Raw genomic sequence first — 27,231 nt, forward strand, 5'->3', positions numbered from 1 at the left:
GTGTAATCCAGCCCTGGGGAGAGTTTTATTTTATTTGTTGGATTTCGGAGTTTTGCAGTTGCTATATTACTTTACTCCACCAAAAACACTTACCTGAGATAAAATGCTCAGAGCACACTTTGTAATGCTGTTTGCTCGGGTCAGGGTTGAAACTTGCTCTGTTGACCCGCGCTAACCACAGCCAGTGTTGCTTGGAAGAAAATCCCTCCGTACACCAATTATAAATTAACCACTGTCTCCCTTTAGAGAAAGATGGAGATTCATGGCTCACCGGTGTTCACTCTATGTTTACGCTCACTGCTTTACAACATGGAGGCATGCTAGAAATGATGGGTAACCACACCCACAATGGAAAAGGGTCTTTAGCTAGGTTCCCCATTCATGACAACTGGATGGGGGGAGGTGGGAATTTTATACAACTCATCAGTTTAAGATATTTAAAGCCATACAGTTATAAATAATTAGGGGTGCGGTCACTTCGAGTGACAGCTAGTGTGACTGGTCCAGCATCGCGCAGAGGTTGTCACAAACAGTGGTCGCTAACTGCATTTTTCCTTTTTGAGTATTTTATGACAAATATCTGAAATAATATGGCTTTCCGTTTGGTTAATTGTGCCAACGATCCATCTAAGAAATCAGCGCTCCCATATTTTTGTTACGTGAAATATTAATATTTATATTGTACATTAGCGCTAATTAGTATGTATCGATAGGTTTTTCACATTGGGGCCACAGTTACTGAGGCAACATGCCAGTCATGTTTTTAATATCCATATCCAAGCCATTCATTATGAAAATGACTGCCCAGTCTGCAAAGATATGTGCTAATCTAATCTAATATGTGCTAATATGTGGGTGTGTTTGGGCTTCATTCATCCCACCAGTGTCACAGCGGTCTTGCCCCATTCCACCTTTTCACCCACTTATGAGTTGGCCAGGAGTTAGACTGAGTCGGGCACTGCTATGATGGGAACATCTAGGCCGATCCCATTTGAGCTTCAAACCTGTTCTTCAGAAAATGTATGGGTGACTTTATGGAGGGTTTGTCCAGTATGTATACAGTTTGAAAACAGACCCCTCCTCTGTTAAGGTTAAGACATTTGTTTTTATTATCCATTATGCAGTAAAACTGTGGGCTTAACATATCCTTTGTTTGTAAATCATGATCATCTACGCAAAACTAATATAAAATTATGATGTAGTGTAGTGTGTTCTACAGCCTTACCTCGGTGACGTCCATGACCTTGATGGCAGCCAGCTGTCCGGTCTTGACATGACGTCCCTGTGAAGATAAAATATTTAAAAAATAGTGAGCTTCCATACTTCTATTGGCCAACACACTCTTCTCTTAACTGCCAAATGGGTAGTCATGTTTCACAGACTAAGCAGTTAATGCTCCCATGGTTCCTTGTGGTTATTTCCTACTCACTGTGTCAAAGTGCTTAAGGGGTATCCAAGTTTGTTTGTTTGTTGTTGCAAGTCAGATATCGTAAACCCTCCACTTATCTCGACTTTTTGACAAGATTTTTAAAAATATAAAATAAAATAGTTATATTCAATACAGTCAACCAATTTATCAGTATTCAACCCTTAATGAAAATGTTTATCTTCATACAAAGACTTTAATGTGCTCAAATGCATCTCGCATCCAATCTAAATTTATCAACATGTGGGGGCAATATCATTCCCAAGCAACTTAGTCCCAAAATTCCAAAACCTCCGTGCACTCTTGACACCACACTGCCACTCCTTACATAAACAAAAGACAAAAATAGAGCTCTCAGTACAACCCCTTCCATTCCCCTGTGAGGACATAAAACACTGGACATTTGGAGTCAAAATAATAAAGGGTATTCCCCTTGTAAGCCTTTAAGGATTAGGCTGTGAAACCGCTGTTGCACCCTGCTGATGGTTGAAGCAAAACGGCCTAGAAAATGGTCTACTGACTTGGTCGTACATCCATGCCTGTCAATCTGTCATGAAACGCGACATAAATGATATAATATACAAAAACATCTGCACCTGTTTGAACTTGTTACCTGTATAAAAAACAACTGTTCACACACTCAATCACACTCCAACCTGTCCACCATAGCCAAGACCAAAGAGCTGTCTTAGGACACGAGGGACAAAACTGTAGACCTGCACAAGGCTGGGATGGACTACAGGACAACAGGCAAGCAGCTTGGTAGAAGACAACAACTGTTATGATTATTTATTAGAAAGTGGAAGAAACACAAGATGACTGTCAATCTCCCTCAGTCTGGGATTCCATGCAAGATCTCACTTTGTGGGGTAAGGATGATTCTGAGAAAGCTCAGACGTACACAGGAGGACCTGGTCAATGACCTGAAGAGAGCTGGGACCACAGTCACAAAGATTACATTAGTAACACATGATGCTGTCATGGTTTAAAATCCTGCAGCAGGGGCAGCAAGGTCCCCCTGCTCAAGCCAGCATATGTCCAGGCCCGTTTGAAGTTCACCAGTGACCATCTGGATGATCCAGAGGAGGCATGGGAGAAGGTCATGTGGTCAGATGAGACTAGAATAGAGCTTTTTGGAATCAACTCCACTTACCATGTTTAGAGGATGAGAACAACTCCAAGAAAACCATCCCAACCGTAAAGCATGAGGGTGGAAACATCATACTCTGGGGGTGCTCTTCTGCAAAGGGGACAGGACGACTGCACTGTATTGAAGGGAGGATAGATGGGGTCAAGTACTGTGAGATTTTGGCAAATAACCTCCTTCCCTCAGTAAGAGCATTGAAGATGGGTCACGGCTGGGTCTTCCAGCATGACAATGACCCCAAACACACAGCCAGGGCAACTAAGGAGGGGCTCTGTAAGAAGCATTTCAAGGTCCTGGAGTGGCCTGGCCAGTCTCCAGACCTGAACTCAAAAGAAAATGTTTGGAGGGAGTTGAAACTCCAAACCTGAAAGATCTAGAGAAGATCTGTATGGAGGAGTGGACCAAAATCCCTGCTGCAGTGTGTGCAAACCTGGTGAAAAACTACAGGAAACATCTGAGCTCTGTAATTGCAAACAAGGGCTACTGTACCAAATATTAACATTGATTTTCACAGGTGTTCAAATACTTATTTTCAGCAGTAACATACAAATAAATTATTAAAAAAATCATACATTGTAACTTCCGGATTTTTTTTTTTTTTTATGTCTCTCACAGTGGACATGCACTAAGAAGAAAATTTCTAAGTGGGAGAACTTGCAAAATCGCAGGGTGTTCAAATACTTATTTTCCTCACTGTAAATATTACATTAACCATAAGTAGGACATTAGTAAAACACGGATTAAATCATCACTTTTAAAAGCACCCAGTTTTCTTTGGAAAAGACAGGGAACATATACATGGAGAATGGGCAGGGGGTGGCCTTGAACCGGGAACCTTCTGCTCTGGAACTTTGTATTTATTAATGATTGATGTAAATTAAGTTGAACACATATTCAGTGACTTTGAAATGTTCATGTATCCATCCCCGGACTTTGCTAAAGAAAACTGGTTGAAAAGGTGATTATTAAATCCTTGTATTGAGATTTGTTAATGTCTAATTGGCCTCTAAAAATTCACAGACTGTGAATAAAACTGTTTGTAATTCCTATGATTTTGTTCAACACTTTGAAGTCTACACTACAAGCATGTCATGACTGTTTCATTTCATCTCCACTGAGGTGGAGTCCAGAGGCAAAATGAGAAAAACTGACTTATCCAAATAGTTATGGACCCAACAGTGCATTATACAGAGTTCTGTGTAGTTGAAAGTGATGGCATAATCACACCAACACAGGCACACATGGGCACCACCGCTGTCTGAGCCATTACATTCCACAGTCAATTAAAAGGCCATGGATTATGACAATAAAAACCATGCATGCTTTGGGGCCCACTCTTTTCAGGAGGGAGGGGATGAGATGGGCACTTTATAGTGCCTGTAATCCTCTCCACTTTGATCCCAAGAGCTGCCACTACAATAACAAGCCCGAAGCTGACATCATGGTTGTCACACATTCTCCCTGCTGGAAGTGACTGGCATTGGAATCAAAGTCATCCAAAACTTTAAAAACTTTATGAAGTAAATTAAAATCCTACAAGTCAGAATGAGTCCAAATTCTGATGAGCATTTTGACTCATTTCTCTTCCATATTCTTGAAAGATCAAATCACTTTTATACCTTAGTCCATACAAAAACATTGTTATCAATGTCACTGTCACACTCACCTTTGATGACTGTGTTATATAATGCTGCGTTTACACATAGGCAGGACGCGTTACGAATGTCATATTTGCATCATTCTTGGCAGATTTCTGACATTCTTAACATGACTTAACACATCTGAATAAGTTTCTTAATAGTGCGTGTTGTTGCGTGATATTCGTGATTTTCATGGAGTAAGATTCTGTCTGTCAAAAAACCTTCCACGAATGTCATGCATCACTTTCATTTCGGCAACTGAGTTTCTGATCCATCTGATTAGTGGTGATCCTTAATAGAGCGTGACAGCGTTCTTCTCTGACGTGCGCACAATTAAACACTGCTGCATCGCATTCAGCTTCATTGCTGCAGTGTGCTGAAGAAGGACAGTGACGCCAAGTCGGTTAAAAGTCTTGTTCCAATGCTCCTCCGCATGCCCCTGCAGGTGTTCCACCTGCTGCATGTGCCTGATGTTTGGGAAAACGCGCGAGAGGACAGCCGTGTGGAGCCACACATCTGGCTCTCTCAGTCTCCTCCTCCTCTCTGCCCCACTCCATGGCACAGAGCCCAACTAAGTATGCAATCACAAAGTTCTTCTGCTGTGGGTTTTGAGGAGCAAACTGGAGTGATCTGAATTGTTCAGCAGCTGATGGATGAATATGGGTGTGTGTGTGGAGACAATTCGCCTCATTCACAACGTGACAGAAGGTAAAGATGCGCTGTTACACGCAATGGCACGGAACATTATTCTTGGCCGTGCATAATGGTTCTTGACAATTTGCCAGCAACACGTGCCATTAATCGTAACGGCGCGTAAACAGGTTGCAACAGTTATTGAGGACGCCCGACGCCTCTGCCTCAAATCATCACATTCGTGATCAGCGGCCAAGAATGTATACTTTGTGGCATTCGTGACTTGTCGCTGTTATGTGTAAATGCAACATAACGAGGTCCCCTTTTCAACAAATTCCTGAAGGAGGAAATGCATGGGTCTTAACAGGACAACTACAGTAGAGTCCAGCACTCAGAAACTTGACCAGGTACCCTTTATAACCAAATACAGAGCATGGAACACAAATATTTACAATGTATATTATTCCTCAGATTCCCATAATAGATTTTGGTGCAATAACAATCGTCTATTAAAAATAGAGTTCACTCTGATTTCAAAGCACCTGACACAAAAGCTTGGATTAAACTCAAAATAGTCAGACATATGTGCTCATTATAGTTCTGCAGTACAAAAATGCACCAACACTGGCAGTTCCACTATTCAATTTCACTATTCATCTGTTAGCAAAATAAAGCTACTCATTCTTACAAATTTACAGTCTGCTGACAGTTGGTTTATACAGAAGATTTACTGCAGCAAATCACTAAAAGAACAAAGAAATAAATATGGAAACACAAAGCCATGTAAATGAAAGAATAAATACAAACAGGTAAATATAAAGATGAACAAACAAAAGAATGTATAAATGGAAATACAAAGAACTAAAACATGAACACAAAAATTTATTTCGCTATAAATTTGTTGTTATATATTCATACAGGTTTCTCTACACTGTATACGGGCTTGCAGGACAGGAACCAAGGCCTTGCTGAGCAACGAACAAGGAGGAAGGAGCAACAGCGGTAGCCTCAGCAGGCATCAGAGTACACATGCAACAAATACAGCAGAGATAGTCACTCATGCATTGGACTGATAAGTCATTCACGCAGGTGCAGACAGAAACAAAATACAAAAATTTCCTGTATATTTGTAGGGCCCTTGGGCAAGGACTTTAACCTCCTATTGTTCCCTCACAAATAATGTGAAGCATTATTTGCAAAGCACTTTGAACGTCTGATGCAGATGGAAAAGCGCTATATAAATGCCATCCTTTTATTGTCAACTGTGTTGGTAGCATGGGCCAAGCAGAGGGTCACCCCTTTGAGTCTGGTCTGCTTGAGGTTTCTTCCTCAAATCATCAGAGGGAGTTTTTCCTTACCATTGTCGGCTGTGTGCTTGCTCTAGGGGTTGGTAAGGTTAGACCTTACTTGTGTGAAATGCCTTGAGGCAGCTTTGTTGTGATTTGGCGCTATATAAATGAAATAAATTGAAATTGAATTGATAAAGTGTATAAAGTATATAAAACACAAACAAAAAGAAAGCAAAAACAAACTGGGCACTACACTATCGTCTTTTTATGTAATTTCATTTATACTCAACAAAAATATAAACCGCACACACTTTTGGTTTTGCTCCCATTTTGTATGAGATGAACTCAAAGATCTAAAACTTTTTCCACATACACAATATCACCATTTCCCTCAAATATTGTTCACAAACCAGTCTAAATCTGTGATAGTGAGCACTTCTCCTTTGCTGAGATAATCCATCCCACCTCACAGGTGTGCCATACCAAGATGCTGATTAGACACCATGATTAGTGCACAGTTGTGCCTTAGACTGCCCACAATAAAAGGCCACTCTGAAAGGTGGCAGTTTTGTTTTATTGGGGGGGGATACCAGTCAGTATCTGGTGTGACCACCATTTGCCCTCATGCAGTGCAACACATCTCCTTCGCATCATCCGTGAAGAGAACACCTCTCCAACGTGCCAAACGCCAGCGAATGTGAGCATTTGCCCACTCAAGCGGTTACAACGACAAACTGGAGTCAGGTCGAGGACCCCGATGAGGACGACCGAGCAAATTCTTTGGTTATGCAAACCGATTGTTTCAGCAGCTGTCCGAGTGGCTAGTCTCAGACGATCTTGGAGGTGAACATGCTGGATGTGGAGGTCCTGGGCTGGTGTGGTTACACGTGGTCTGCAGTTGTGAGGCTGGTTGGATGTACTGCCAAATTCTCTGAAACGACTTTGGAGACGGCTTATGGTAGAGACATGAACATTCAATACACGAGCAACAGCTCTGGTTGACATTCCTGCTGTCAGCATGCCAACTGCACGCTCCCTCAAATCTTGCGACATCTGTGGCATTGTGCTGTGTGATAAAACTGCACCTTTCAGAGTGGCCTTTTATTGTGGGCAGTCTAAGGCACACCTGTGCACTAATCATGGTGTCTAATCAGCATCTTGGTATGGCACACCTGTGAGGTGGGATGGATTATCTCAGCAAAGGAGAAGTGCTCACTATCACAGATTTAGTCTGGTTTGTGAACAATATTTGAGGGAAATGGTGATATTGTGTAAGTGGAAAAAGTTTTAGATCTTTGAGTTCATCTCATACAAAATGGGAGCAAAACCAAAAGTGTTGCGTTTATATTTTGTTGAGTGTATTTAGTTTTTATTTTTTTTCCATTAATTTGCTGGACCTAAGGAAAAAGAACAGACAATCCTCTGGTTGTGGGCAGGGCTTCTTGCTCAGGCTGAGCAGTTAATTGATGATGAGCAGCACACTGACTTGGTGGTTAGCACTGTAAGCTCACAGTGAGCAGGTCTCAGGTTTGATACCCAGCTGGTCCTTTCTGCGTGGAGTTTGCATGTTCTCCCAGTATTTGCAAGGGCCCCTCTGGGTGCACTAGCTTCCTTCCACTTCCAAAGACATACAAATGAGGTGATTTGGTGAGTCTAAAATTGACTACAGGTATAAGTGAGAGGGTGAATGTGTTTGTCTGTCTACTTGTGGCCCTGCAATAGACCGGCATCCTGTCCAGAGTGCACCCCACCTCTTGCCCAATGACCAGACTTCAGCTCTTAATTGGAATAAGTGGGTATAAACAAATTAATGAATGAATCTTGTTTGAATGAATAAACATAAAAATAATTCCTCTAAGTTATTCTTTGATGTATTTTTATTTCTTTATATTGCCATATTAATTTGTTCTCCTCCATTTATTTATTCATTTATTTTTACATGGGTAGATGGCAGGTTGAGTCTAGCCTGGAAAGGTGGAGATATGCTCTGGAGAGTAAGGAATGAAAGTCAGTCAGAGCAACACTGAGTACATGAGTGTGAATGAGAGGGAGCCCAGTGGAATAGTGCGGTGAAAAGGGAGTAAAAGTGGCAGGGCTCGAATTAGTACGTGCATGTGCTAGTTTGTGCACGTATTATTTGAGCAGGGCACGTAATTTTATACTGCACTTGCACTGGTGCAATTAACTTTATCCAAGTTTTATCAACTATAAGCACGAGTAGAATGAACCAATAAAGGAATAAATAAGGGAAAAAAACAATTTCCAGTGTGTTGTCTTTGTCATCCCTGCGTTTTATGACTCAGACACACGGAGGGAGTTGCTGTGCTCCATTTGTTGTGTTCTCGCGCGCACATGTAAACAAAGAAAAAAAAACTGGCTGATTGCGGTTCCTCTCTCTCTCTCTCCCCCTCAAACTCTGTCATCATTGTGTTATAAACCAGTCACCATTTGTTTTATTATACATCTGTGCAGTTAATAAAATTATCTTCACGGATGATTAATTCACGCGCGCACGTGAAAAAAAGTGGCTGCCGCTGCAGTTCCTTTACGGAACCCAGGAGACGTCACTTAAAGTGATATTTTTTTCTGGCCATGAAAATTTGTGCGCACGTTTTCCTTTAACCGAGCCCTCAAAATTAATAAACGTGCACACGTTTTCCTTAATCGAGCCCTCGAATTAATAAACGTGCACACGTTTTCCTTGAATTAAGCACACAAATTAATAAAACGTGCTCTCAAATTAATAAAACGTGCGCACGTTTTCCTGGCTGTGATAATTCGTGCGCACGTTTTCATTTCATTTCATTTCATTTATTTATTTATTTCATTCATTTAAAAGAAAAAACAAAACAAAAAAAAAAAACAGAAAAGCAGAAATAAAGCATCTCCATTACCAGAATGAAAAGGAGCAGAGAGAAGAACAAGTCTATATTTTCTGCCCCTTTTTACAATACAATCTTTCAATATCCAGCGTCATTTTTCAACATTATTTAACAGATTGTATTTCTTAACTTGTCACATACCACTGACTTATTTCATAATTATGACCATTATTAAATAGATTACATCTCTGACAGGTTACATTTTAAACTTAAAACATTTCATACATTATTAACAAATTACATTTTTTTTTTTACTTCCTTACAGCCCACTAACTTATTTATAGTTTCATACTTACTTAATACATCTAGTTTAATACGTTTTTTAAATAATTTAAGCGACCTTAATTCTTTAATTTCTTTGTTGAGATTGTTCCATAATTTTACACCATTTACTGCAATACTCCGTTCTTTTACTTTGGTTCTGTATCTTGGTTTTCTAAAGACTTCTATTCCTTTCAGTTTATAACTACTTACTCTTTTCTCAAACATATTTTGAATGTTTGTTGGTAAAGCATTTTTATTAGCTTGGTACATTGTTTGTAATATTTCAAATCGACCAAATCACAAAATTTAAGTACCCTGTACTTAATGAACAATGGATTAGATGGATCTCTAAAACCACTGTTGCTAATCACCCTTGAAGCCCTTTTCTGCAGAATAAACAAAGGTTGTATATAAGTTGTATATGTTGATCCCCAGATTTCTACACAATAAGTTAAATATGGGAAAATCAATGAATTGTACAATGTTAATAAACCATAACTATTTACTGAATATTTTACTTTATGCAAAACAGCAATGGCTTTCGCTATTTTTCCTTTTATGTAATTTATGTGTGACTTCCATGTAAGATCTTCATCAATTATGACTCCTAAAAATTTCATTTCTTTTACCCTTTGTATATCTATTCCATCTATTTGTAATGACACGTTATTTTTTTTTTGCTCTGTCATTAAACAATATGAAATTTGTCTTATTAATATTTAGTGACAGTCTGTTTATATCAAACCAATGCTTAACCTTTTTCCAATTCTGTTTTTATCACTTGTGCTACTTCCTGTATATCTGATCCAGAGTAAAACAGCGTTGTATCATCAGCAAATAAAATGCTACCAAGCACATTAGATACATTCACAAAATCATTGATATACAAAATAAACAGTTTGGGTCCAAGTACTGATCCTTGTGGTACTCCATAAGCAATATTACACAATTCTGATTTGATATTATTTATCTGAACAAACTGTTTTCTGTTTTCTAAGTAGCTTTTTACCCACTGATGTGCAATACCTCTTATTCCATATTGTTGTAACTTGTGAAGCAATCTTGAGTGGTCAATAACATCAAAAGCTTTTTTCAAGTCAATAAAAATACTTACAAAATAATCCTTATTTTCTATTGTTGTTGATATTTTCTCTATTAATTCCATAATTGCCATAGCTGTCGAATGTTTTGTTCTGAATCCATACTGAGCATTATTTAAAATATGATGTTTCTCAGTGAATTTATCCAACCTTGTCACAAAAACTTTTTCCATAATTTTAGAAAACTGTGGAAGCAATGATACTGGCCTGTAATTAGAGAATTTATGTTTGTCTCCATTTTTATATAATGGGACTACCTTGGCAATTTTCATTTCATCTGGAAAAATCCCTGTTGACAGAGACAGATTGCAAATATAAGTAAATGGTTCAATAACAGTTTCTATTATACTTTTTACAGTCATCATGTCTAAATCTTCATGGTCAGTTGATCTTTTGCTTACACAGTTTTTTACAATATTTCTTATTTCATCTTTTTCCACATTGTCCAGGAAAATACTATTGACCGTATTTACAAGTGTATGTAATGTATCTTCTACTATTGGTTTATTTCCCACCAGACTTGATCCTACATTTGAAAAATAATCATTAAACCCATTTGCCACTTCTTTTATGTCATATATCTCTTTATTTTCTTTGACAAAGTAATTTGGAAAAGTTGCTTTCGCTCCATCACTTTCAATCACACTTTTTATAATTCCCCATGTTGCCCTCATATTATCTTTACTCTTATTTAATTGTTCACTATAATAATCTTGTTTTTGTTTCCTAATTATTGTCAATAGTTTATTTTTATATTTTTTGTATCTGTGTTCTGTTTCCTTTGTTTGCATTTTTAAAAGCACCTGTATAAATAGTTTTTCTTTGCACAAGCATTTTTTATTCCCTTTGTCAGCCATGGTTTATTTACTCTTTTCTTACTAATTTCTATTAATTTACAGTTTTTATTATATGATTTCATCAATATTTTCATAAATGAGTTATATGCTACATTAACATCACTGACAAACTTCTTCCCAATTTTGATTTTTAAGATCATATTTTAATGCCTCTAAGGCTTTTACTGACTTGTCTCTTTTAAAGTTTATAACAGTTTTTTCTTGTACCTATTTTTATATTTAAATATTGAAAAGACTGGTAAATGATCACTAACATCTGTCATCAAGATCCCATTCCTGATCATTTCATCTGTTCTATTTGTAAATATATTGTCGATTACCGTTGCACTTTGCGATGTGATTCTGGTTGGTTTTGTTATCAAGTGGAATAACCCCAAACTATACATTGAATTCACAAAATCACTTATTCTTTGGCAACTGGAGCTCTCTATGTTAATGTTAAAGTCTCCACATATAAAAAGCGTTTTGTTTTTAATTTGATGGAATAACTCTATTATTAACACAAGTGTCTGGTGCTCTGTATACACAACTGATTAAAATATTTTTAGATGTTTCATGTACAAGTTCCACTGTTACAATTTCTATGATGTCATTTCTTCTACAATTGTACATATCAGATCTGCCTTTATGTACAGAGAACACCACCGCCCCTTTTATCTCTTCTGTTCACAAAATACAGCTCATATCCCTCTATTTGAACATCAGCCATGAGATCATCATTAAGCCAAGATTCAGTGATTGCAACAATACTAAATCTATTTTTAAACTGATTTAAATAATCTTTTATTTGCGACATTTTACAATACAAGCTTCGACTGTTTATATGTAAGAGTGACAGGGTATCTTCTGCAATTTTTTCACTATTTAGCTGTTCTACCGTATAATACTCACAACCAATCGTTTTTAAGTCAAATATACTTTCATCAATATTAGTGTCTATGTCATATATTTTATCATCTATTTCCATGTTTGATCAGATTTTTTTTGTTGGTCCAATTACCAACAGACGTCATATTTGATTGTCTATTCAGGTCTGTATTTCGTAAGGTCCTCCATGTTTTTGATTTGTATACCGTTTGTTCCTTCTTTTACGCTAATCCACACTCTACAATTCCAGACCCATGTAGCAACAATGTGCTCCTGTTTTTTTAATAGTCTTGCTTCCCTAGCAATATCTGCATTTTTTTTTTTTGTTAAATGCTCATTTATATAGACACTTGTTCCTTTCAAATTCTTTGCCTGTCTTAATACTTCATTTTTATATTTTCTGCTTGTAAATTGTATAACAATGTTAGTTTATTTTTTCTAACTTTAGTTGGAACAGTATAGCAGTCTGATATTGTGTCTTGATGGATGTCAACACCATTTTGATATAAAAAGTTTGTAACTTGCTGTTCCAATGATTGTTGTTCTTCAGGTGGTGCATTCTCCCCACTGGTTCCACCAGAATCCACCACCCTTGCATATGTCCGATGCCTTGTTTCTAGTCCAGATATTATAACATCATCTTTTCTAGTGAATTGTTCAAGTTCATCTACACGTTGTTCAAGTTTCTTGATGTTCTTGTCCTTCTCTTTAACCAGTTTTTGGAGTTCTTTAATCTCCACCGTCAGCTTGTCTAAATTAGACATGTCTTTTAATATCTGGTTTATTGAGGTCTTTATCTCCTCTATATTTCCCTCAAGTTTCTCCGTTTTCTTGGGTGGTGCCATGTTAACTATCGTGGCTTAGTATGGCCACTGTTAATTGCAAAAAACAATTTTCACCCGTAACCTCCACCACCACAGGTCCGGTCACCGCACACCAACCCTCCCCGTTGCTAACCTCGTTCACAGGCGCCCCCAGCCTCGGTCGTAGCCGCCATCAGCCAGGAATGTAGCCGTAGGCAGCCTGGATGAACCGCCGCCACCGACGCTTCGGGCCTGGATGAACCGCCGCCACCGACGCCTCGGGCCTGGATGAACCGCCGCCACCGACGCCTCGGGCCTGGATGAACCGCCGCCACCGACGCCTCGGGCCTGGATGAACCGCCGCCACCGACGCCGAATATCTTGTTAAAAGTGAAATCTGCCGGAAAATGGCTGATGTCCAGCTCTTGTGATAACCAGAGAAAGAGCACACGACGGTCTCGTATCCACAGAGCCATCCGTTTAAGAATGGTCCGGTGGCTTGTGCCGTGTCGTTGCAGCTTGGAGCGCGGCACGCCGACCGTCCTTAAAGGGGTCCTTAAAGCTGTAGTAACAGTCATTCTCTGTGAAGCCTGTAAAATTTTCACCGAAAGCCAGATAAATTTTTCGAATAGTTTCCACTTGCCAGTCTCTAACAGCTTCTGAAAAAATTCTGATGGAAAAAAAGTCCTTTTCATTCCGCCATTTCCAGACAATGAAAATCCGACGAGGGGGCGGGACCACTCGTGTGTTATGACATCCAAACAGTTCAACTTTGGTCTCATCTTTCCTTTAATCGAGCCTTCGAATTAATAAAATGTGCGCACGTTTTCCTTGAACTGAGCACACAAAATAAAACGTGCTCTCAAATTAATAAAACGTGCGCACGTTTTCCTGGCTGTGATAATTCGTGCGCATGTTTTCCTTTAATCGAGCCTTCGAATTAATAAAACGTGCGCACATTTTCCTTTCATTCAAAATTAACTGCATAATATGATCTAAATTGTCATCCTCATGATGCTTCCACCTCAGCATCCTTTTTAATGTGCTTAAACTCCAGATGATACCATGCTGGGCAGCTGGAGTTCTCTGTATGTCCTTGTGCGTCCAAACCATGATGATATACCCTGACCAGATCCATTTCTAATGGGGACATGTATTACACTGTCTCCTGGTTTGTTGACTACTAGTCAACATTTATGTGTCAAGACAATACTGAATGCACGTTTTACACATTGTGGCCACATTTAAGTAGATTGTGCCTTTGTTTTACTCAAAAGATGCTTAAAACGTACGCACAATATCATAAAACGAGCACACAATATAATTAAACATGCGCACATTCTCTCCACATGCAAAACATTTTGCGATGACACTTCCAGGGCTCCATAGTTCCTCGCTCTCTCTCCCTTGAAACTCTGTCATAATTGTGTTATAAACCAGTCACCATTTGTTTTATTATACATCTGTGTAGTTAATAAATAAAATAATCTTCACGGACGATTCACTCGCGCGCACACGTAAAAAAAAAAAAAAACTGAGGGGACAGCAGCAGCAGTGGCAAACTCTCCCCAGAGAGGAATTAAGAGTCTGACACATCAAGAGTTTTAAGGTTGATATAAGACTGACTTTTGGTTGTGCAAGTAATTTTTTTGTTACTAGCACCAGTGCAACTAGCACCAGTGCAAGTAGGTTAATGTATTTCGACCCCTGAGTGGTGAAAGTAGATGAGTTTAATACTAAGGGTCAACTGTCCAAAGTAATGGAGAGGTGAAGAAGAGAGTGCAGGCAGGGTGGAGTGGGTGGAGAAAGGTGGCAGGAGTGATCTGTGACCCAAAAATATCTGCAAGAGTGAAAGGGAAAGTTTACAAAACAGTAGTGAGACCAGCTATGTTATACGGCTTAGAGATGGTGGCACCAACAAAAAGAAAGGAGACAGAGCTGGAGGAAGCAAAGCTAAAGATCGGAGCAGCCGAAAGAAGAAGAACATGTTTATTTCCTTATTAGTTTACTGATTTAATTATATTCTTAGCACAGTAAAGCGTCCACAGTTAGACATGTCTCTAAGCCAGCAACGGCCTCCAACGGTCATTTAAGATTAGGTTTACTGACAACATAAAGATCTAATCTGGAATGACTGTAGAAGACAACGATAAATGTGAAAGTGTTGTTTCCGCTGTGACTCACTCTCTGTAGGTTTAAGCAATTGCAGCCATGCAAACTCAAACGTATCTTAACTTCTGGGAGGAACCTGATAGGGTGAAAGTTATCTAAACCACAAGGTTACTGCATTTTGATGCCACAAAAATAGATGGTTTACACAACATTAAGACATGAGTAAGAAGATAAATGTTTGGATTATGCACAACGTCCCGATGTGACTTCATCAGTATGAAAAAACCCTGTACAAATACTTGAGTTCAATGATATGACTGTTAGTCAGAACTTTTTTTCTTGTTCCATAGTTGTAAGTTATAGTGCCAATTTTCTCAGACAGTTAAACTGGCCCAACGTACCACCAAGGTAAAAGCTACGACTATTTTAATATGAAGGTTAAGAGATGAACAGGTCTGTCAGTCTATGTTGGTGCAGGAAGTAAAACAAAATTTGCAAAGCTTCACCTGAGAACAGGTTTTCCTGAAAGTGCTTCACAATAAAATTGTTTAATGCAAAAGCAGTGACAGCCATATAGCCAAGATTTTTACTGTACATCAGAGAACATTAAAGTCTGGAGGGAGGGGAATCAACAACCCGCTCCAGTTGACGGTTTCCAGCCTGTCCAATCCACTGGACTTGTATGCCTCCAAGGTTATCAAATACTTTCATCTTTTTTCTGTCAGTTTCACACTGCAAACACTCATCCATCAAATATGGCCTAGTTCAAAAATAATGAAGCCTAATTGCTGATTTGCATTGCATTTGTCATGAAAAAGCCATTATTTTATTTAGCACCATCCAGATTTATCTGTGAGTTGCCTATAGTCTCTGACAGATACTGAAAATTTCATAGAAAAATTCTGCACGGTTCCAGAGAGATGCACGAAATTTACCCCAAAAATAGCACTTTTTTCATCAATTTTGTGTGAAATTGATATTTAGCATTATCATTTAAAGTTGAATGTTAAAGAAATAACCTTGTATTTTGTCAGTTTGTTTGTTTGTGCTTCATACTAACACACAGTAATACATTTTTGTCAAGGTAGACGTCATTTCCGAGAAAAAAATCATGTTTCTAAAGCAAGGTAAAACTGTCACAAGCGTAACGCTGATAATAAGTCCTTGATTTATTTGTGTGAAAACCTTAGATATATCTCCTACTCTGCTTCAATAGAATAATTATATTACTTGGTCAATAATACCAGGAACTAATGGACAGAATTTCTTTGTTTCAGGCTTCTGTAGACTAAAGAAGATACCTCCAACTATTGTTGCAAGCGTTAGGCTCTAGCACATTATAGTATATATATGCACTGATAATTTCTAGCAATGACTGAACTGAGACCAATAGAAATATTGAAACTCTGATATATAACCATATCTAAAATGATAAAATTTCACAAAAAACGCCACTTTTAAATTTTGATGGTCATGTCACACTTTGGCTTCATTATTTTTGAACTAGACCATATGGCTTCCTTTTGCAGACAAAAATGACAGTGGTGCCTGTAAAAACTATATTTTGGCTGCTGACGTTTTTCCTCTGGGTCACCACAGAGGATCTGGTGTGGACCACATGTTGATTTGGGGCAGAATGCTCCTTCTGGTGCAACTCCAGATGTACATTCAGAATGGGGCACACATGATCTTGAACCAGGGATCTTGTTTTTGGGAGGCAAGCGCACTAGCCAGTTGACCAACAGATGTTTTGATCCTCTTTCCTCCATCTTCAAGCATTCATTACATTAATCTGAGATGATGATATAGAAAATGCCTGTGTATACTTTGGAAATGAGCATGTAAACCAGCCAAGCTGCATCATGTTGACAAATGTGATACAGCTGATGGACAGACAGACGGAATGTACAGGCGACAACAATAGCCTTCAGGGTAACGGGGTAAAAACCTCACTGCACACTCACTGTTCTGACATACCTACTACAGTTCCGTGCAAAAGTTATTCATTTAGGGTAGAAAATCCACAGCAATGACTTCTGAATTTGCCATTAATCACCCAATGCGTCTGTCCATTCAAAGGCTGGATATCTCAAAAAGTGGCCAACAATTTTTGCCAAACTTGGTGAAGACGATTATATTTTTGTTTTCATCCAATAATTTTCTCTTTTAAAGGCTGCACTGTTGCACAGCTGCACCATCTTGACTGACATGCACTTGTCTGCTCGACTTGGCAGATCACCAATGTGGGGACTGCAGCGTAAAAGAAGCCCAGAAGTACAAGCGAGGGGGTGTTTTTCCCAGTAGCATAGTAAGTTCAAGGCCAGCCTGTCCTATACGCTGAAAAGCAATTGCATGGCGCCCCGTGACATAACTCGTGAGGCCAATGCTGCACATGAAATGAAACTCTAGCTTTCCAGCACTGATCTCTGTGAGACCAGAGTCTAGACAACATGTGAATGTGATGGCATGTGGTAAAAACAGAAGTGGAAGGAATGTGTAAAGCGTTATTCAGTATGTGAACTAAGGATGAGATGATGAATTGTTTTGCGATTAAAAACATTATGATTAATTAATCATAAGCGCTCGTCAACATTGTCTGATGGTAGCCAGAACTTTAGAACCATGCAGCGCAACTTGCACGGAACAAAAATAAAGTTACACCTGCCGGACACGTGTGTCCATAGATATATATTAACCTAGATACCACATTGGGCTCCACAATGGACAATGCAGTATCTAGGTAACTATATATGTATGCGTGTGGCCACTGGAGGCAACAACACAACAGCGGCCATTGTTTTGTGGTCTGTGGTCTGCGGTACTGCTGCCGGCAGAGTCAGGGGGACTGCTGTGACGGTTGCTAGAGGCAACGATGACAGAATATTTATTTCCTCTGAAAAAGCAAGTCAAATCGCCGTTGTGGCAGTTTTCTGGTTATTACTGGTTATTGTCCTAGAATGACAGTGATGTCATTGAAGATGGCAGGGACCCAACTTGCAAAACGTGCTGGAAAAAAGTTGCAGTGATGGCGGGTAACACTACAAGCATGATAAATCACCTGAGAGACAACTACCCAGCTGTATACACTCAAATGAAGGTAATGTACACTAACAGATATACATTATGTTAATGTTAATAGAGTTGTTAAATCTGAACACTGTTAATAACACAGTGAGATTATGTAATTTCTCTCCACAAGCCCCTTACAACTTGAAACGACCATTACACACAAATAGACATGATTAAGTAAAGTGAAAATAAGATTAGGAAAAAAAATTACAAAATAGTTATTAATTGATAATTACACTTCAGTTTTTTTTCCCCTTGGAATCAATAAAGAAAGCCTTGCGTTGTCTTTTTCGATAACAAAATATCTTATTTCTTGTTAACCCGTGCACTGTTCCTGTGATTTCAGGGTACTTTCTTGGAAAGTTAATTATTGCATAATACTTGTATAATCGTGATTATTTCTTAGACAGTTATCATACCATCAAAATCTGTAATCGCCTCATCCCTAATGCGAACCACAGATGTTCTCAGTGCTCATTAAGGCATGAGTTTGTGCACATCACTTGTTAAAAACCATAATCTGTGTTCAGAAAATATTTCTAAAAACATTTCACAGAACTCCGCTTCTTAAAATATTGAGTACAAAGCTGTCAGAGAAGTTAGTGCCGCCCCGAAGCCTTGGGCTGGCACTGAGTACCATATACAGTCATGCCTGGTTCGCACGGCAAGATAATTAGGCCGATATCGGGCCCGATCTTCCCCTTCCGACAAGCTTAAGGACGCCCCGATTATCTTGATGACACTAAAGATAATCTTATCAGATATTCCTACCATGTGTGGTGTGTTAAGAGCGCGCTGAACTGCTCACACGGATGTCAGGTCCGCTCCGATCGCAAATCGGGGATATCCAACATGTTGGATTGTCTTGGCCCAATATCACAGAGTGTGTGGCGTCTCCTGACCACAAACAAGCACGCAGCCTGCTGAATGTGATGTGCAGCCAATGAGAAAGCAAGATGATAGATGCACGGAGCGAAATCTAAAATCAAAAAGGCTGTTAGGGGGCACCAGAAAGTCTGGAAGTCGCGCTGTCGCCACTCCTTTAAAGAACGCCTTTTCTTTTTCTTTTTGTATCGTTTTTTTTTCCTCTGTTGTAAATAGTCCACAACTATCTTGTTTGTTTACTCTGAAGTCACATTTAATCTCGAGAGATTTTGCGAGATTTCCTGTCTGACCTGGGAATGTTCACGTGTGAAATCTGTTCATGTGTGGTGTGTTGTCGTTACTGTGTGGCTGCACACCACACACTGTACGACCAAACCTGTTAGATCTATGATTTTTTATCCCCACATGTGTGGTCTCTTGGGTTTTGGAAACCTACAGATAATTTTAAAATCTTGCCGTGTGAAACAGGCTTAAGTCCTCAGGCCCATTGGTGCCGGTGCTAATCCCCAGATTCCCTGTTAGCACAGTGTAACATCTTATTTCTGTGTGATAAAATTCATGTACATTTTTTGAAATGATTGACATAAACGTCAAACTATGTTCTCTTAACTTGTCACGTTTCAAGCCCATCGTGCAGCATATTTGACGTCCACCCCCGATTAGTTGAGATTGCATTTCAGCATGTCAAAAAGCCTTTGCACCATTTGACTACCCAGAAGTCTTTTCTGTATTGGCTAAAAGTGATGCAGACCTGCAGCAGTGCGGTATTAAAAACCGCCATCTAGCCACTTCCATCCTGAGTTCTCTTAGAATTGCTGAACTGGCTGCAGGAGCGCCAACGCTCACTCTCTCTCTCGCTCTCTTTCTGTGAGAGAGTGAGTGACAGAGAATTGGGTCAGTGTGCTAAAACGTTGCAGTGGTATAAGTGGGAGAGCCTCCAGAAGACGGGGCAAAGACGGCACAACTCTGGATGTCGTGCTACTGCCGACTGCTGATCACTTTTCTGCCCAACATTCAGTCTTGTAGACGGTATAAATGTATGTGTTTATCTTGTCTTTCAATATTGCATGTAAAAAGGTTCCAAGCTATGAAATTGTTCCATCTCGCCCATTTATCATCCTCTTTCAACCCACCTACTCACTCTGAAAGTTCAAATGTCACCTTAGACGTTCATGTGACTCTGTTGGGGGGTAGAGGTCATCCATCCCTCATTACAACAGCTTTACAAGCTCACACACAACTATGAAACACACACACACAACCTTTTAAACCAAACCAGGCGTGAAGGAGTTCCCTCTCCCCCTCACTGTGTGAGCCAATAATATGAAGCAAAGTTTGTTTTGCGCCTACATGACTCTTTAGAAATCATCTCTGCTCAACTTCAGCATGACGTTGTGCATTAGCAGGATAAAACTAACTATTAATGCACAACAGCAGGATAAAAAAAAACAAGCTTTATTTTTCAATGCCTGCTCCAGTTGGGTTCATAAGTATTTGGACAGTGAACTAATTTTAGATTTTGCCTCTGTGCATCAACACAATCGAGTTGAAACTAAACAGTTATGACATTCTGGAAGTGTGGGATTTAACAAGTTCAAATGTTTACATTTCATACTTCACTTTAAGCATTAACTGAAGGGATTTGACCAAAACATCACATTGAGAATGTAAGAATTACAGCCATTTTTCTATGCACAGTCCCTCCATTTTCAGACCCCATAATGAATCAGACAAATTCACAGTTCTACTGTAAACAACAGTAGTGTGTGTTCAGCTAATCAACAACTGAGTTGATCTGCTCCGATTAGTTCAGGGACAAATGGAAAATGTGCAGTATGTTGGGTGCCGAGGACGAGGATGAAAAACACTGCTTTAGACAAGTCAAGGGATGGACACACAAAAATCAATCATTAAGAAATACAAACATTATGGTATACTATGGTAAACCTGTCTGGACAAAGTCGCTCTCAAAACTCAGTGACCATGCAAGCAGACAAATAAGGGTTGGGAACTGGTAAGACTATCTATTCTGCCTACCGGTCCAATTGTTTTTCGATTCCCTTTGCAACTCCTGATCTTGCTGTGTGGAAAAATGAGGGCCATCAGATGCTTCCAGTGTCAATGCAGCAGTTTTCCTGATTGCTGGACTCAGACCTTGAGGTCATGATCTTAGATCTGAAATTATGACACATGAACTTGCAACTAGATTTGTCTGAAAATCATGCGGCGGCATCATTTTCAGACAGTGATGATTAGAGGAACTGATAATGTTTGGTGCATACAATTGCGATGAAAAACAAAAAAAAACAAAGATGAAGTGCAAACAGTTAAGCTCCAATTATTGAAACAACTGGGCATAATGCAACGTTTGTCTTCTGCATCCCCAGTTATACAGCTTCACGGTGGAAAGAAGCTACAGTTTGCTAGAAAGCACATGGGAGACTCGAGGCTAGATTTGATCATTTTCTTGTTTGAATATCCTTTCCCCATTCCACTCCACTGCCAAGCGGACAGTCACAGTCAAAGGTTGCACAATGATTTTCTACAATCACATCCCCAAAGTCCTTCAGGGTTGTCTCAGATGTCTTAGCGCCTTCCTGCATGGTTACTCAGTTTTGGAGAACTGTCAGCTCCAGACAAATTTACCATACAAGTTTGTATTTCAAAATGATTCATGTAAACTAATTGTGGTTTCCTCCCAAACAGAAGGGTCCCAGTCCAAAGCCCCATTTTGAATACACATTTGGAGATGCAACAGGAGATCAGATTTTAAGGTTCTGTTGTTAACCTACAAAGCTGTTCACGGACTGGCACCTCCCTACTTAGCTGACCTAATTAAACCCTATGTACCAGCCCAGGCTCTGCGTTCTCAGTGTGCAGGACTGCTTTGTGTCCCTAGGGTGAATGAAAAGTCTGCGGGTCACAGAGCTTTCTCTTATCGTGCCCCTGTTCTGTGGAATGATCTCCCTGCGTCAATAAAACAGTGAGATTCTGTAGATACTTTCAAGTCCAGACTTAAGATGCACTTATTTTGCCTTTCGTATGGCTAGCATACTGGCATAGTATGTTACTATGCTTTCTACCCTTTGAAATAAATTTTATTAGTAAACAGAGCGGGTCGCAGCCTCAACTTGATCTAAATTCTGGGCCTTTTAGTGAAGCTTGGGGCTAGTGGCCGACGATCACCATAATATTTCTTCTGTTTAATGCTGACAAATTATACCATATTTGTTCTCTTTCTGCTGCCTGATTCTGTTTTTTCTCTCTGTTTGAGGTGCGGCACCATCCAGGGGTGGGAGTGGGTGTCTTCTTTTGCAGGCCTCCCGTCCTGTGCACCAGCATGGACTCCCAAAAATTCCTGTATATTCATATTGTCTGTTGTGTCGGTACCATGGCCCAAGCAGAGGGTTACCCCTTTGAGTCTGGTCTGCTTGAGGTTTCTTCCTCAAATCATCAGAGGTAGTTTTTCCGTACCACTGTTGCATGTGTGCTTGCGCTAGAGGTTGGCAAGCAGTGATGCCGGTAACGCGTTACTTAGTAACGCGTTACTCTAATCTGACCACTTTTTTTAGTAACGAGTAATCTAACGCGTTAATCTTTCCAAATCAGTAATCAGATTAAAGTTACTTCTCCATGTCACTGTGCGTTACTATTATTTGTCATTGTGGGTCGATAACAGCATTAAACTTGGTCCGTGGGCAGGAGGTCGGGGTTCGACTGAACTGCCCACTTTAAGTGAGCTGTGAGCTTTTAATCCACGGTTTTTTGCAGCTGCTCGACTCGTCCTCACCTCTTAAAGCGCGGTGATCAGCACACCTGCACTGAGCTTTACAAAGACATTTTTATACTTTTTTTCCTCCTTTATTTAGAATTCTGAGCTGAGCCGCTCTGTATCTGGTCGTTAAAAACAGCTGATCCTCCGCGACGCGTCAACAACTAACACTATTTTCCACTCAAATGCACCTAAACTCTCTTTCTGAGGACCACATGATGTGAAAACGCAATAAAACTTTCTTACCTGTAAATCTGGTCATGTTTTCTGCATAAATAAATGTTATCCATTCTTTGTGCTCAAACGCCAAAGCAGGGGCGAATCCAGATGGAATGGGGGATGTGCCCCCCCCACAACACCCCTAGATTAAAGGTGCAATTTTGAAGCCGTTTTTTACTACAACTAATATTGCTTAAAATAATAATAATTTCGACAAGTAAAATGTTTAGAGAGAATTTAAATGTTAGAAAAATGTTAGAATTTAATAGTTACCTTTATAAACAATGTAGGCTCGAAATTGCAAGTTTTACTGTTACAGTGCTGTCAACAGTAAAATATGAGGTCAAGAAAGACGTCTTTATTTTACTTTTTATAAAACAAGTATTTATTTTCATTGAAGTCAAAAAAGGGTGACTATAAAGTGACTTTGGCAAAACAGGTATCATTGTCATGTTGAGGTGGCAGAGGGTTGTTGTCGGCAGCTGGGAAAAGTAACTAAAAAAGTAACTAGTAATCTAACTTAGTTACTTTTACAATTGAGTAATCAGTAAAGCAACTAAGTTACTTTTACAATTGAGTAATCAGTAAAGTAACTAAGTTACTTTTTCAAAGTAACTGTGGCAACACTGTTGGCAAGGTTAGACCTTAGCTGTGTGAAGTGCCTTGAGGCAATTTTGTTGTGATTTGGCGCTATATAAATAAAATGAAATGAAGAGCATCCAGTGTAGAATTTGCACCAAATTAATATCTGGATTAAACATCTGTGGTGATCTTGAGGAAAATAAGACCAGTCAAAAAGATGTAATGAAATCCAAGCCATAGTGATTCACATACTTGCATAAATAAATCTCACTGCAAAGATGATTTAATCTTTACACTGCACCAAAAAAAAAAAAAAAAAAAAAAAAAATGTCCCTGCGAACACTACGGCTACTGCATTTTGTTATGAAAAGCTAATGGAGGCAATCAATAAGGTGAAATGTATGTGACAAACATAGCACAGTACATGACATCACTCATACAATGGGACAAATAATCAATGTCACGTGACATTCAAGCCACTAATCAAATGACAAAGACCAATTTAGCGTCATTAACACAACTATGTTCATTTGTTTAATTACTTTTGGTCTATGAATATGGCAGGACTGTGATTAAAATGGCTGTAACTCCTAAACAGTTAATGTGGTATTTTTGTTATATGCACTGAATTAAAGCTGACAAGCTACACGACAAGCACAACTTGACTGTTTATTTTCACCTCCATGTACAGGAGGAAAATTACAAAAACTGTGTCACTGTCCAACTACTGATAGACCTGACTAACTGTGGCAGATCATGGACTGATATGAAGAAGAGAGCAAAAAGCAACAGAAAATGCATCATAATATGAAGCTTAAATTACGTACTGGAAACGGCACTCGTGTTTTCTGCTGAGCATCATTAGTCTCCTCTTTTAAATGATAGTCCACAGATACATGAAGCTTAAGTTTTATTAAGCAGCTTTTTTTTAATGTATGTACGTTAGACTTACGGTGACACATTGTGACATAGTGGCCTTTTGACAACCTCACTGATATTTGTAGAAATGTTTTTCTCTATAGTCACCGCAATAGATTATAGTATTGTGTTTTGGGATAGAACGTTACTTCATGTCTCTGGGTATAAAGGCAGTAAGTCAGTCAGTGGTTTAGTGCTAAGCTGGAGAGAAGCCAGCAGCACATCTGGCTGTGGTTAAGCGGAGACCAGGGAGGGCTGCGTGACAGCTTAGTGCCTCAGATAACCCTTCCACTGGCACGCCCAGCCAATCCGTTCAAGGGGCCCGTTGGGTTGAGCTGCACCCCTCCTGTGATCAACCCATAATTTTTTAGAGATAAGAGGTTCAACAACAGCACAGTAAAACACCTTAAAGTAGGAAGTAGAACTTGGTGAGACATTAATGCCATTCACACGACCCGCTCACAACTATTTGAGGATCTACTTTAACTGGAACTATCCTGAACAGGAACTGTGTGGTTCCTCCAGCAAGGCCCATGGTTGCATTTGCAGGGTGCTTCATTAAGTAGGGCTGAAACCATGTAAATGTAACAAATTTAAGAAATTTAAACAACAACAAAAAAAATCATTAATGCAAATTTTCTTCCACTGGTAATCAACACTGAACTATGGACTATTATACATCATGAGATGTTACAGGTTGTGAGTCAGGTTGGAAAATTGGGGGGGGGGGGGGGGGGGGGCGCGCCCTTTAAATGACCCCCCATGTTCATCTGCATGCTTATCATTACCCTGTACGGGAAGAGAGTCTGACACAGGTTAGTTTGGCAGGTGGGAGATAATAGTCTCATGGTTGGGCTTGAGACCAGAGGATCTTTGGTTCAAATCCCCAGCCTGACCAGAAACTCACTAAGGGCCCTTGGGCAAGGTCCTTAATCCCCAAGATGCTCCCGGTGTTTATTAAGTGTCTTGCATGGCAGCACTCTGACATCAGTGTGTGTGTGTTTGTGTGAATGTGAGGCATAATTGTAAAGCAATTTGAGTGTCTAATGCAGATGGAAAAGCGCTATAAAAAATGCAGTCCACTTACCATTTAATCATTTTCCCAGCCGAGACTGGTATCCATTTACTACAGGTGAGCCCCCTTAACTCACACGAGTTGGGGTCCACAAAATCAGACTGCAAATTATCTAAAACAGCGAGTTAATTAAGTTGACCATTAAAAAAATAAATAAATAAATCAGCTTGCCCTGCCATACTATACTAGTTTTGACCGTTTGAAGCATAATGCTTTCCTGGATGGTGATTTCTTCATCTGGTGTGGGTTCAGGATCTTTTTTTCCCCTCCACCGGCTGCTGCATGTCAGCAAAGCGGGCTTCGTCAGAGTAGAAGATTCCTGACGATTCAAAGTTCTTGGATGTGACTCTTCAGATCCTTCATCAGGAATCTTCCGCACAGAATCGTCCGCCCTCATTGCTGACCTGCAGCAGCCGGAGGAGGAAGACGAAATCACACCCAGAATAGTTCGCACTGGCGATCCCTTGCAAAAACGGTCAAGCCAAAATGAACTTTTATCGGCAGGCTAATTTTTCATGGTCCACAACATGACTGCGAGTAAAGCCGAATCACGACTTATACGAGTTAACAGGGCTCACCGGTACTGTAGGTGGGCCGAGATAATATGATTATGTGTCTTGTCCAAGGGCATGGAAAGGTAACATGAGCGGAACTCAAACCCAGGTCTACATATTGCCAGATCAGCTCCTTATCCACACAGCTTTCTGTTCCACAACCTGATTTCAGATTGATGAATAATTTTATCCATTTGTTTTTTCAGTAAATGACAATTCTAAATTCTTAGAGCTGCAGAAGTGGCAAGAGGACGAGGGTGAAAACAAAAACAAAAAAACTGGACAGAGCATGAAATAAAAACCAATGAAGAGATGAGGAAGGCCACAAGATCAAAAGGAGGCATGAGCAGGAAGCATAACCACATGTGAAAGGGTGAAAAGACGGCAGGATCACAGAGGTGGCCCGAACAGGACAAGCAAAAGAGACAGTGGAGCTTTGATCTGACAGATACATAAAGCAGGTTGCTGAAAGAGTCGAGGCCAGTTCGTGTGTTTAACTATTAATGCAAGTTCAGCAAGAGATACAAAATGCATAAGAAATAGGAATAAATGTTTTAAAAAGTAAGTAAGTAAAAGTTTATTTGTATAGCACCTTTCAAGATAAAATCACAAAGTGCTGTACAAGAATTCAAGAACACAGAAATAAAAAAAATACAGAAACTAAAAACAGTAATAACATAAATAGTTAAAAGCAAGTCTGTACAAATAGGTCTTGAGCTTCTCCTTAAACGTTCCAACAGAGTCCACAGAACGTAGGTGCAGTGGCAGTGCATTCCACAGTTTGGGAGCCACGACCTCAAATGCACAGTCAAAGAAAAATCTGTGACAGCAAAAAATAAACAGTATCTAAGTACCTTAAAGGAAAAGAAAACCCACTGATAAAAAATACAGCTAGGAAAACAGACTGTGCTATAAACTAACGATTGATGCGTATCAATGAAAATAAGGAGCGCTTACGACTGAAATATCTGCCTCCGAAAGTCTGCATTTAATAAGAATTCATCCATCATGGATGATTTCATAGATTCCGCCATAAAAACAATGTTAACCAATCAGCAAAAACGCCCCGGATTGCTTGCAGAAATGCTGTGACATAGCATGGGCACAGAAAGAACCGGAACTTGCGTTTGTTTACAT

The 27,231-nt window shown here is 39.6% G+C and overlaps 1 protein-coding gene and 1 long non-coding RNA gene across 14 annotated transcripts in view; one reads left to right on the forward strand and one right to left on the reverse strand.

Annotated features, from left to right (window-relative positions):
* The window catches only part of LOC117516901 (mitogen-activated protein kinase kinase kinase kinase 4-like), a 122,535-nt gene that overhangs the window by 69,685 nt on the left and 25,619 nt on the right, over positions 1 to 27,231 (reverse strand). For all 13 annotated transcript variants that reach the window (XM_034177857.1, XM_034177871.1, XM_034177828.1 and 10 more), the window contains exon 3: positions 1,226 to 1,282. In XM_034177857.1, coding sequence (XP_034033748.1) covers positions 1,226 to 1,282 — 57 coding nt within the window. The remainder of the gene's footprint in view (positions 1 to 1,225; positions 1,283 to 27,231) is intronic.
* LOC117516990 lies at positions 1,091 to 25,454 on the forward strand. Its single transcript, XR_004562609.1, has 3 exons — positions 1,091 to 1,102; positions 6,733 to 6,740; positions 25,334 to 25,454. It is a non-coding gene; the product is annotated as an uncharacterized LOC117516990 (long non-coding RNA).

The sequence above is a fragment of the Thalassophryne amazonica genome, chromosome 1, assembly GCF_902500255.1.
Source record: "Thalassophryne amazonica chromosome 1, fThaAma1.1, whole genome shotgun sequence".
NCBI lineage: Eukaryota > Metazoa > Chordata > Actinopteri > Batrachoidiformes > Batrachoididae > Thalassophryne > Thalassophryne amazonica.